Source organism: Salvia splendens, chromosome 2 (genome assembly GCF_004379255.2).
Source record: "Salvia splendens isolate huo1 chromosome 2, SspV2, whole genome shotgun sequence".
NCBI classification, from domain to species: Eukaryota; Viridiplantae; Streptophyta; class Magnoliopsida; order Lamiales; family Lamiaceae; genus Salvia; species Salvia splendens.
Genome location: NC_056033.1, coordinates 32,945,477 through 32,957,869, shown reverse-complemented (window position 1 = coordinate 32,957,869; position 12,393 = coordinate 32,945,477). Strand labels below are relative to the sequence as shown.

General features: G+C 31.6%; 1 protein-coding gene across 3 annotated transcripts; it reads left to right on the top strand.

Moving 5' to 3' along the window:
- The first annotated feature begins 4,733 nt into the window (after positions 1-4,733).
- LOC121792277 (ras-related protein RABE1c-like) lies at positions 4,734-9,161 on the top strand. Of its 3 annotated transcripts, none has more exons than XM_042190151.1 (9): positions 4,734-4,893; positions 4,999-5,105; positions 6,001-6,073; positions 6,164-6,264; positions 8,059-8,124; positions 8,246-8,343; positions 8,634-8,696; positions 8,768-8,860; positions 8,957-9,161. In XM_042190151.1, the coding sequence occupies exons 2-9, from the start codon at positions 5,033-5,035 to the stop codon at positions 9,035-9,037; spliced, it is 648 nt and encodes a 215-aa protein (XP_042046085.1). In that variant the 5' UTR covers positions 4,734-4,893; positions 4,999-5,032; the 3' UTR covers positions 9,038-9,161. The 3 variants fall into 3 exon arrangements, with proteins under 3 accessions (XP_042046085.1, XP_042046087.1, XP_042046086.1); XM_042190153.1 differs by having other exon boundaries at positions 4,790-4,893; positions 4,976-5,105; XM_042190152.1 differs by lacking the exon at positions 4,734-4,893 and having other exon boundaries at positions 4,906-5,105.
- Positions 9,162-12,393: the final 3,232 nt, after the last annotated feature.

Sequence of the window (12,393 nt, the reverse complement as noted above, 5' to 3'; positions counted from 1 at the left end):
TAATTACCTAATTAAATAATAAAAGAATCCGAAAAGAAGACTAAATAAACGACTAAGATCAAAAAATAAAGTCTAACTAATTAAGGAAAGAATCACTTGGCGACGAAGTCACCGAACCTCTTCGGAGGCCTTGCATTCCTTGTCGGTTTCGACTTTGCAATGGATGCTTCCTCCCGGGCTCCCTTTGCGCGCCTCTGCTCTACTCTGTCCCCGTTACTCTGCTGGCTTTGCTCCGCGGCGGGCTCGTGCGGAGCCTGCGGTTCTATCGGGCTCGTATCACAGTGTGAAGGCTATTTGATGGCTATTTGACGTCCAGTGCTATTGGAGATGCTCTTACAACTATTCGAGAAGGGTGGATAGTCCTACCGGCCATGGAATCACATGGAATTCCAGTGGATGGATGCCAAATGGAGAATTATTTTGTCTAGTTTAATTTCAGCTCCAATAAACACACATGGAGTAACACGGTATGGAATAATTTTGGCATAGTTTACTTTCAGCTCGAATATGAATCCGACATGACTAATATTTTAAAACTTAGAATATGATAGGCACACGGTATAATATGAGTTGACACAATACGAACTCGATTTACATGATTAAAACATGATATTACACAATTAAACGTGATTTACATGATAAAAAATTAATTTACACAATTAAAATCTAATACTACTACCTTATTACGTATCTTATTTTTAAACTTGGATTTACAAGATCTAGATTTTTTAAAAAATATAGAAATATTATTTTTAACGAGTTACTCAAATCCAATCCGAAAATATCCAGTTACTAACGGGACAAACTGATATGAACACGAACCCAATAAAACATGATCTCAACCCATTAAATTTGTGGGTATTCATGTAAAAAATTATCAGTCAATTGTTTGTATCATATCATACACCTTTACCTAAAACTATGAAACATGAGTATAATTTTTCTAAATTTCCTCAAATGTAGAATAAAATAATAGGTAATGATAAATCAAAATAATATAATTTTCAAAATTTTAGGAGTTTATAATGAAGTACTAAATGTTTACTTACACAATTATATTTTAGGCATGTTTGTTTGTCAGAAAAATAATGTTGCTAATGATTATTCTTGGGATTCCTGATAAATTATTTATACATGTTTGGAAATATGAAAGAAATGTATTTGAGTTTTGAACTTACATTAATTAATTAAGTAATATAAATAATAACCGAATTAAGTAATATTTAAATTTAAGTAATTAAATTTTTTATTAGTAAAATAATGATAATAATAATTACTATCATTATATACTCAATGATTGTAAAATATATATACAATCAATAATTTTTTATTAAGATTTTCTTAATAAATTATGTAATCAATAATTAAAAAAGTAAGCATGGTAGGAGATCCCTGATTACATGATATGTCCGCCGTCCAGATATTCATATGCCCCAAAGCAAGAATAACACATAAACTATTTGTGTGAATTGGCCAAGCAGTATAGCTATAGGTAATGCTGAGATAACAAGTCTCGGATTCAAGGCCTTCATAGCATGACATTTAAATTTTTATTCAATTATCCATGCAAAAAGAATAACACATATATAAGGATTCAAGGCCTTCATAGCATGACATTTAAATTTTTATTCAATTATCCATGCAAAAAGAATAACACATAAAAGTATATAGTACTATTTGATTTTACTTTTAATTTTTTTTATTTATGCCATATAGCGCAAAGAAGATATAACTACGCACTATTTTTTTTGTAACTTATCTTACTACTAAATTTGTTTTCTGCATGATATATTCCGTCCGAAAATCAGAGAAGAATCAAAGTTGTGATAGAATCCTCATGGAGTTGAATATTTCTAAGATTTAGGTCATTATATTATTCCAATTATAAAGTTAAATTCTTTTTTCAACCCTACTTCGAATTTTAGTTTTTTCAAGGAATGGGCTTTTCTCTTTCTTTGATTCAGTTTCTCACCTATTATATACTGGTAATAATGTAATCCTTATACTTTGAAAAGTTCATTATTCGTATTCTGTTTAATGTGTTAGTTAAGAAGTCAATTAAAAATAAATTTGATCAAGTCTTCAATCGATACTTTACCATTGTGTAATCATGCATTGTACATATATGAATTGATTAGTGAACTTTAAATTGTATAATTTTTTTAAAATAATTTTATTTAAAAGATGATGTATGATGGTTACTCCCTTACGTCTGGATACCACGAACTTTCAATCTATTGAAAGAATGAGATACATCTTACCAACGGGTCATGATACGCTTCATAGTCTATAATTGTCTAATTTAAAATTGTTTACATACAATACAACGTTTATATATTATATCATGGCATGTGTCTTGTGCATACCCTACAATTATACATTAATGAAAAAAATAAACAAAATGAAACCTTAATTACAAAAACTAAATCGATATCCAAGATCGTTATCTATTAATTTATTAAAGAATCAATTTTGCTTTATTATACTTACACACGATGTGCGGTCAAATTATTGGTTGTTGTAACTTTCAAATTAATCCTAATACACATGCAGTTTTTTGCGCGTAACGACCTTTTCATCTTTAGCTTTCATAATTGGTCAATTTACACTGTTTTTTTGGGAAATTAATATGGAAATCCTATGAATAGTCACATTTAAATTTCAAACGCACAAAAAAAAAGGTCCGGGCATGGAACATTTCATCCAAAATTATAGTCGAACAAGTCGGTGCACACTAATTTAATCAAATTATATTGATTTGATAGTATTATACATTTATAATATTGAACGAGGAGTTGCTTAATATTTGTAATCACAATCAGGAACAACGCACTTTGAGTTAGTTGGAAGGTGGTTTCAAAACCATGAATGGTTAACAACCCGCTTTCACACAAATACAGGAAATTGCAAAGTCTGTAAATTGAAGGGAAAATACTGACTCACAGTGGCGGATCCAGAAATTTTAATTCGGAGTACGATATTTAACAATAGAGACATATGGCTTTAAAGTTTAAAATCGATAAGTTTTCTTCTATTACTAATTTTAAATATTTTATACCAGTAGTTTGTGAGTTGTAAATGTCTTATATATTTATTAGTTGTGAATGTCGTATATAAATATAAATGTAAAAATTACATAAAATAAATGAATTTCTTTAAAAGAACACAAAATATTTGAGCAGAGAGAAATATAATAACTACCATAAATTATTTGTTATGTATGAATTAGTTTAATATTTTGCAATACAGTGACAATTATACAATAAATAGGGAAAGATCTAAAAATAATTAAAAAGAGCAAAATAAGTGTATAAAAAAATATTAATATAGAACCGCAGCTTATGGGAATCAATCCCAGATGGCTCACCTAACATTAGAGGTTGGATACCACTGCACCAATTCGATGTTAGTATGAAAAATGTTTACATATATAATTAAATAGGAAATATTTGGTTATTATACATTGGATCTGCCACTGCTGACTCAAGTTGATGAAAATGTAATTTGAACTTAAGCCGTGGCTATTAAACTCAAAATCTAATATAAAGTATGGGCAATGGCCACTATTCCAATGGGACTCGTCTGCTGAAAAATTATACTCCATCCGTCCCATAAAAATATAAGCAGATAAAATGGCACGAAAATTAAGACAAAATTGGTAAAGTAAGAGAGAAGAGTAGAATGATATGATAAAGTAAGAGAGAGGAGGAGAATGATAGGTAAAGTAGAATTAGTGGATAGTGAGACCTACATTATTAAATTGATATACCTTTACAAAAATGGAATGCACATATTTCTGTGGGACAGACAGAAATAGAAAGTGCACATATTTTTATGGGACGTGGAAGAGGTAGTATTTCAGTTCTGTGTTTGGAAGACTGCATCCATGCTTAGTTAAGTCATCATAAAATTATGCTCAATTTGCTTCTTTTTCTATAACTTCAAATAAGAAAATAAAATAATAAATTAATCTTTAATTTTTGTGAATTTTATAACATTAAAAGTTTTAATTATATTTTTAACATATTAATCAAATTAAATAATATTCCAAATAAGCAAGATTAAACATGATGTTGCTCGTATAAAAAAACCTCATACTATAAAGTATGCAGCATATCTTTTTTTTATAAAAGATTCATAAGTTATGTTACAACTTACAATCAAATAATTGAATCCATATGGTAATAGATGAAATTATACATTGTTTAGATAAAGACTACTCCATATTATTATTATTATTATTATTATTATTATTATTATTATTATTATTATTATTATTATTATTATTATTATTATTATTATTATTATTATTATTATTATTATTATTATCATCATCATCATCATCATCATCATCATCATCATCATCATCATCATCATCATCATCATCATCATCATCATCATCATCATCATCATCATCATCATCATCATCATCATCATCATCATCATCATCATCATCATCATCATCATCATCATCATCATCATCATCTTTGGATGCCAATTTTGTTGAATGAACCGGATTCCACATTTGAAATTATATGTCATACGAGTATACGACCATTTCTACATTTTATATTTTTTTTAAGTTTGAAATTAAATAATGTTGTCAACGCCTACTTGAGTCTAGTTAGTAGTTACATTATTCTAGATTATTAGAATAGTTCAATTCAATATTAAGGAATAATATTTGGCGCCCCCGTGTTAATCTTCCCCATTGCCAATTCAATTGCACAATTTATTCAGAAAATGGAATACAAATAGAATATGTGATAAATACATAAATAAAATAGTAAAATAAAACTCAGAATTAAGATTACAGAGTTGAGCGACGACCTCATTCCTCATTTATTAGATCCATATCCATATTCTTTTTGTGTAATCCCTGAGTCTGATCTGGTAATAACTCCTTTTGTAGTTTCCATTCCACCACATTCATATCCATTTTCAAATTTCATTCATCGCTCAAACTGATTCATAGGCTTTTTATATTTTATTTTCTAGGGTTTGTTTGAAATAAAAATAAAATTGAAATCAGATGGCCGCTCCACCCGCCAGAGCACGAGCCGATTATGATTGCCTCATCAAGCTTCTCTTGATCGGTGATAGCGGTGCGTTTTTTTTCCCTTTTCGAATCTATACCATATTTTTCTCTCAATTTTAGATTCTCTGCGGTTTGAATGCGAACTATATGAATTTTGCTTATGGAGTTTGGAATTTTCAGCTTCATTTGATGCGCAATGCATGTATTGTTCCCCCTTCTGTTATTGCGGTTGAGTATACCGATGCTCTCTATTGTGTTGATTTCATGGGCATTTTATATGATCTACCATGACTTGTTTGTTACGATTTTCTGGCATAGATGGTGAGACGCTGTCTGTGTGGGTCCTTCAAGAGCTCTACCTGCTTGAATGCTTGTTAAAGTGACAAGGAAAATGACATATATTTATATGCATTTATTTTTCAGGCCTTTTATAAGTTTTAGATTACTAGGCACTGGCAGCTGCATGAGGAAAATTGTCATTGTTAAGGCTAGGAGGGAGTTTCAGTTGGCTTTTAAATCTTAGATAGATTTGAGAAGATGGATAAAGAAAAAGTGACATAACTAAGATAAATAAATGGTAGACTTTATATTGTTTGGACTTCTTGGTGTTAGGCTGCCTTTGATAGCATATTGCAAATAAAAGGAATTGCTCCCTTATGATCCTGTGTATTTAATGTATCCACTCATGACTGAGGAAATCAGTCTGGTCAGGTGTCTGTGCTCATCCAGTATGTTGGTTGATAATTGAACCTCTCATGTTCATCAAGGAACTGGTATTTCTATGACAAGTAACGTGCCATAAGAAACTGTTAAAGATATCTGTTTATTTTTATTCGTTCATTTGGTCGATTCATGTCATACAACTTTTTTGCAGCCTTTATTTGGCAATTTGGTAACTAATGACTAATCTCAAATGTACTGTTTGAACTGGCTTGTCTTAATTGATTTGATGGCTTTTCCAGGTGTGGGTAAGAGTTGCCTTCTTCTACGTTTTTCTGATGGTTCTTTCACCACCAGTTTTATCACTACTATTGGGTAGGTTCCCTTCATTTGTTGATTTCTTGCTACCGTTTATGTCTCAAATTGCTCCTGCCTATTTTATTTGATCATGCCATTCTTTTACAGGATTGATTTTAAGATAAGAACTATAGAGCTTGATGGTAAAAGAATCAAACTGCAAATATGGGATACTGCTGGACAAGAGCGATTTCGTACTATAACAACTGGTACTGTTTCAATGATTCAGGCCTTTCCCTTTCCCTTCTCTTGAGAAAACTTAAGTAGGAATTTCAGTTTACTTACAACTCTTTTATACTTTTCTACAAATATAATAGGCATGTACAATCACTTTTTCTTTCTAAGTTGCAGTAAAGAAAGATGAAGTGCATTGGAATGAGAATAAAATAGACAGATTTGTCTGCCTACATTGATCTGGGGTGTTTGGCTTTTCTACAGAGTTTCATGACAACTATAGTATAACATTTGATGTGAACACTTCAAATCCCTTGAAGCTGATTATAATTATGTAAAATTTTGAAATTGGGGCAGAAGTGATCATTTGAAAAATAAATAAACTAATGAGTTTTTATACTGTTGGACAGACTAAAATCCTTCCTATAGGCTATAGTCCACACTTGATTGCCAAACTATTAGAAAATCTGTCTTTAATGTCGAGTTTAGTTGGTTCCGGATATTGAATAATATTCTTTTGCTTATTCCCCTGTGTTGCATATGCTTGTATCTTGAATTTCATTCTATTAGTTTGTTTCTCCCTCTCTCTATACCATCCTACATAAACCTTATGAGATCTCTCAAATTTCTTTTGAATCACTTTCATGCTTCTCAAATAGTTTGTTTGTTGGTTAGGACAGTATGGTGTCCATGATGTGGAAGATGGTTACAAGGGATGAAGTGGTAGAATGGGTTGAAGCTAGTGATGGGGGTAGGGCAGGGGAGAGTAATTGTGCCAGGAATAATTGAAGTCAGGGTAGCATGTCTGATTAGTGAAGCAAAGTAGTGGAGATGGATGACATGACATGGGCGACTTGGTTATGGGAAGGGCCATGCTTTTTGATCAATTCATACTTTAGTGGAATTACTTCCTCCTTGGTGCCTAAAATCCTTTACAGCAGGTTACAAAAAGTAAGAGAATTTTATTAGAGCTTAACAGCCTTTTTAAAACTTACTCCCTCCCATCCCATCGAAGATGACCCACTTTCCTTTTTGGTTTGTCCCAACCAAGATGAGTCATTATTAAAAATAGAAACACCTTTATCTCTACTTTATTCCCTCACTCTTACTTTATTCTCTCCACTTAACACACAAAATAAAACTACATAAAATTCAGTGCCGCCCAAGGAAAGGGTCATCTTCCTTGGGATGGAGGGAGTATGTCCAATATTCTGAAATGATCCAAGCATAAACTAGGGTCATAAGATAGTTGAAAAGTCAATTAGGAATATCCAACGATGTCTAGATTTCTTCACTCGAGGAATGAGATGCTAACAGTGGAGTTTTATTTTCATAAAATTTTGATTGTTCCTTTTCTGAAATAGCATAACCACATACTGCATTTTTGCTGTATCCATTTGAATTAGCGTTTTAATTAGTTCTATGCAAAAATAGTTAACTTCTTCGAAATGATAACCCCAATATTCTAAGCTTTGGGTAATTAGTTCTTGAGTTTTGAGTTTCTGAGAACTTTTTTATATTAGTTGAAGTAGTTTGTGTTACTGAATTTAGGTTAAGATTTTTGGTTGCTGTTGTAGTAGGAGACTATTTGCAAATGCATTTCTCCAGTTTATGTTCAGTTAACTGCCTTCCCTAGCTTTGGTTGTTATCAAATTACGGGAATAGTAGTGGCAGTTGTTGCACCTCTTGTGACCTTACTGGATACTGCTATTATATACTATTGTAGAAGCATAAATCTTCTAACGTTTTGTCTTAACTTTTCATATACTGTATGTAGTATGCTCCTACATCTTATAGAATTTCATTGCTTAAGAATGCTTCATGTGCAGCTTACTATCGTGGAGCAATGGGAATTTTACTGGTGTATGACGTTACTGATGAAGCATCTTTTAACAGTAATCGCTCTTCATCATACCTTATACTTATATAAGCATAATTGATATTGGAGGAATTTTCAGAATTTCGTTATATCTTGTGGTAGCTAACAATATTAGGAATTGACCTCACCCTTATCAGATATTAGGAATTGGATTAGAAACATTGAGCAGCACGCATCTGACAACGTCAACAAGATATTGGTGGGAAACAAAGCTGATATGGATGAAAGCAAAAGGGTACACTTTCTCTCTGTCTGTAAACATATAAATTTGTGGGTATATCTGATTGCGGGAGTGTGATGTTACCTTGTGTTACATCTAGTCGCAGTTCATAGAAACTCATCATAATGCTTGTATATCAGACAAACTCATCATAATGCTTGGGAAATTCAAGAATTAGAAATATAATAGAATGATGACAGGGAGCCATTATAATGAGTGCTCTAACATGTGATGCATGTTGTGTGCGCTTATTTTCTTATTTTTTCTTGTTTTCTACAATATTCTGAACAAATTGAACTCCATAGGCTGTTCCTACTGCCAAGGGTCAAGCACTAGCTGATGAATATGGAATCAAGTTTTTTGAGACCGTAAGTAGCACTGTTGCCTTACATTAGGATCTTATACCGAGTGAGACAGTCTAATATGATCATTTTGACAGAGTGCTAAGACAAACATGAACGTGGAGGAGGTTTTCTTCTCAATTGCCAGGGACATAAAACAAAGACTTGCTGACTCCGACTCAAAGGCTGAGGTACTAATTGTTGCTAGTTATACTATAATATACAGCACATTTGTTGTTTTACATGGTTGCCACATCAGAATCTGATCATATTCTACCCACATGCAGCCTCAGACCATAAAGATTAATCAGCCGGACCAGAATGGTGGGTCTGGCCAAGCTGCTCAAAAATCAGCTTGCTGTGGTTAAGATAGGGTTAGCAGAGATCCCTTAAGTTGACCATTTTGTTATGACAATTGACAATATTGGTATTGCTTGTATTTGCTACCCTCAATTTTTTAGATGCTAATATTATTTGTTTCTCGTTTTTGTATGAGGATGAAATCTCAATCTCAGCAACTCCCCCGATTTCTCATGCCTTAGTTTGGAAGTGACTAAAGAAGGGTTACTGCTACGGCAGTTGACCTTTCTAGATTTATAAACGAAAAATAAGGCTTTGCTAATAATACTACTGTATACTTCCCCACTTTAACAAAATAAGTGCATGCTTACTTGGAGGGTTATTACATGGATAGATAAAGTTGGATATGACAAAATAAACAAATGTATTATATATATTTTGATTTATTATGAACGATTGATTAATAAGTCACATTTACCTATTTGCTGGATCGTCAACTTATCCGAAAGAAGGAAAAATAAACATTAGACAAGTTGGATACTCCATTAAATTAAAATGAGATATAACTACTATACCATTTATTTGTTATAAATATAATCTAAACCCTCTCTCAAAATATTTAGATATTGGATTACAGTATACACAATAGAACCAACATCATACGGTTAAAATCCCTATTATGCAATGCAACTACTACTACTATCGATTCATAAACAGTCTTAAACCTCTCAATTTTATTGCGCTAAGGTGTTAATTATTTCTATTTATGTGTTGCTACTCATTTTTCGAATCTCGCAACAACACAAAAGATCATTAATTTATTTTACATATAATTAAAAACATTAAGAACAAAGTAAAAAATGTCTGAATATAAAATAAATAATCCAAGGAACATCATAAGATTCAATTACTCCCAATCCCTAGATTTTAGAAGTTTATCTGTTATGAAATAGGGCAATTGTGTAATCAAGATAAACAGAAACGTAAAGAAGACACAGATTTACGAGGTTCGCCAATTGGCTACATCCACGGGCAAGAACGGAGAACAAATTGTATTATGACTACAGTTACAGATTTCAAATCTAAGATCACGATCACACAGAATTATGTGCTTAACTCACATATAAATAGGCACACATGAGATCCTATTCTATTTAGGAAACATAATCCTATCCCAATTATGAAACAAATTCAAGGCATACTAACATTATCCACTCATGTAGCTGAATAACAAAAACAAAATTACAAGAGAATACATGTTCTACATAAAAACAAAGATAAAAAATCTTATAATATTTTCTTGCTTCAGTCTTTCTTGAAATCCTTGCCTTTATATCCCTTGATCAATCATAGAGCTCTCTCAAATGTGTAAATTCTGAAATGTGAGTTAAAATTGAGCCCTAGGTCTTCTTGTATAGTTGGAGAGAAATCAGGCGTTAAAAGATAATAAATCTAGCAAAAAAATTTGTTAGACAAAATAAATGGACCGCTGAGTTGACAACGGCCAACTCAGCGAGCCGTTGGACATGTTCTGGTTTGATGCTTCAATTCAAGCGTGCCATAGGGTTGGTATATACCAACCCAACAGACTGGTGAGCTTGCTATGTCATTGAATTTTTTAAGCCTTATTAAAACTAAATAAAATTATTAAATAATCAATTGATTGGAGTATAGATAAAATCATATTCAACCCATATAAAAATCGATCAAAATAAGCCAAGTTAATCCCCATCTACATGTAAAAATCATGGTTTATCAATGAGGAGAAAATAAAAATTTTACTACTACTACTACTAGTACATATTTTGAAAAATGTGATTCTGATGATGAGGTCCATTAAAGTTGGAAACAGAATAGGCCATGGATGGTACCATACTTTACTAAATTGACTTTATTTTAAAGATTTGTCCAAGTGCAATATTTGCAAATAAGTTGTGTCGGCCAAAAATTGATCCAACTCTAATCATTAAAAAGAAAATGTAAATGAAAACTCAATGAATCTGAATTGATCATTCCACTGCACTTAACATCTCAGTGAGGTGATCTCACTAGTGTTTTCTGACCAAATCGACATGATTAGCCAAATCCATCAACAAACACTAATTATATTCCTAATATTCGCAATTCGACCTCTGTAAATGATTCGAAATGTGAATCGCCATAGTTTGAAGATTATAGTGCCTAAAAGCAAATTAATAAGTGGAAGTGGAATCCTCATCCTCTACACAAAATTTATCCAAAGCAAAGACTATAATGGGAGGCATAATTTCCAGCTGGTATAATTTGCAATCTGAAATGTTGATTGTAATGAGCATGACAGCAGATTCTATAGACATACATGTTTGGTGCAATGCCAATGCAGATACCACAATCAATTTTTAAAGTAGAAAAGCTACTACCATATAGCATCATACTGTGGCCATAATTCATTCATATTCCTTAGGGGTCTACACATCATTTGTACTATATCAAAAGGCTAATATATGTAGGGCACTAAGTGTTTAATCATTATCTAATATATACATATTTCCTCATATGTAGCTGCTTTAAATGTGATGTGATGAAGCCTGAAGGTGATTGTGAAGGAATAAATGGTGTGTGTTACTAATAGATGAGAAAATGGTTGTGGTCTTGTGGAGTAACTTTTAATTTAACCGCCTTTTATAGGACATATACTTATTTAAGCCACTTTTCTAAAAATAGAGTGTCCATATCTTTAAACTTGAATTAATATTTCTTTTCTTGATTACTTCCTCTTTATGTATTTCTTTCTTGGACAAGAAATAAAACTTTCAACGTTGAATGCAAACAATTTTTAATTTTAATTTTTTTTTGTGGGTTGGACAACACACAATTAAAAAAAAAAACTAATGCCTTTTGCATTTTTAATAAGTAAGTACTAGTGTGATTAAAATAATGCTCCATGCATTTGCTCCAACAATTTTTATGATTGCTAACTAATACAAAAAGGGAATCCACGGGATCACACATTAAAAATATTTTTATACAAATCCAAGCATCTTTTTTTTGTGGATTGTCTAGTAGAATTCCTTTTATTAGAGGAATCTTCATCTAATTAATTGTGCTTCTAAATATTGAAAGAGTCCTGAATTGATTTTAATGAGTTTTCTTACACAGTCGTCAATCAAAATTCTGGGAGTAGTCCGCTGAGATATTTTATTTGCAATTGTATCTAATTGTCTTCAAAATATTATTATAAATTAAAGACGTGTTCCCTCAAAAAATACTTCAAAAATAAAGACGTGTTAATAAATTAAACAACAAGTCTAACAATAAACAAATAAAAATACCTACAATTCACATTTAAACAGTTAGATCTTTAAGTGGTACTAGTATAATACTTGTTGAGTCACATGTTGCATCAATCAAAAGATGCAAACATTCATCACGCAATTTACTAAAT

Bases quoted from the DNA above. Each gene is read 5' to 3' on its own strand.
- LOC121792277 (XM_042190151.1), top strand. From the start codon at position 5,033: ATGGCCGCTCCACCCGCCAGAGCACGAGCCGATTATGATTGCCTCATC. The intron at 6,265-8,058 runs GTACTGTTTCAA...CTTCATGTGCAG, and splicing joins ATTTCGTACTATAACAACTG to CTTACTATCGTGGAGCAATG. The intron at 8,697-8,767 runs GTAAGTAGCACT...TCATTTTGACAG, and splicing joins GAATCAAGTTTTTTGAGACC to AGTGCTAAGACAAACATGAA.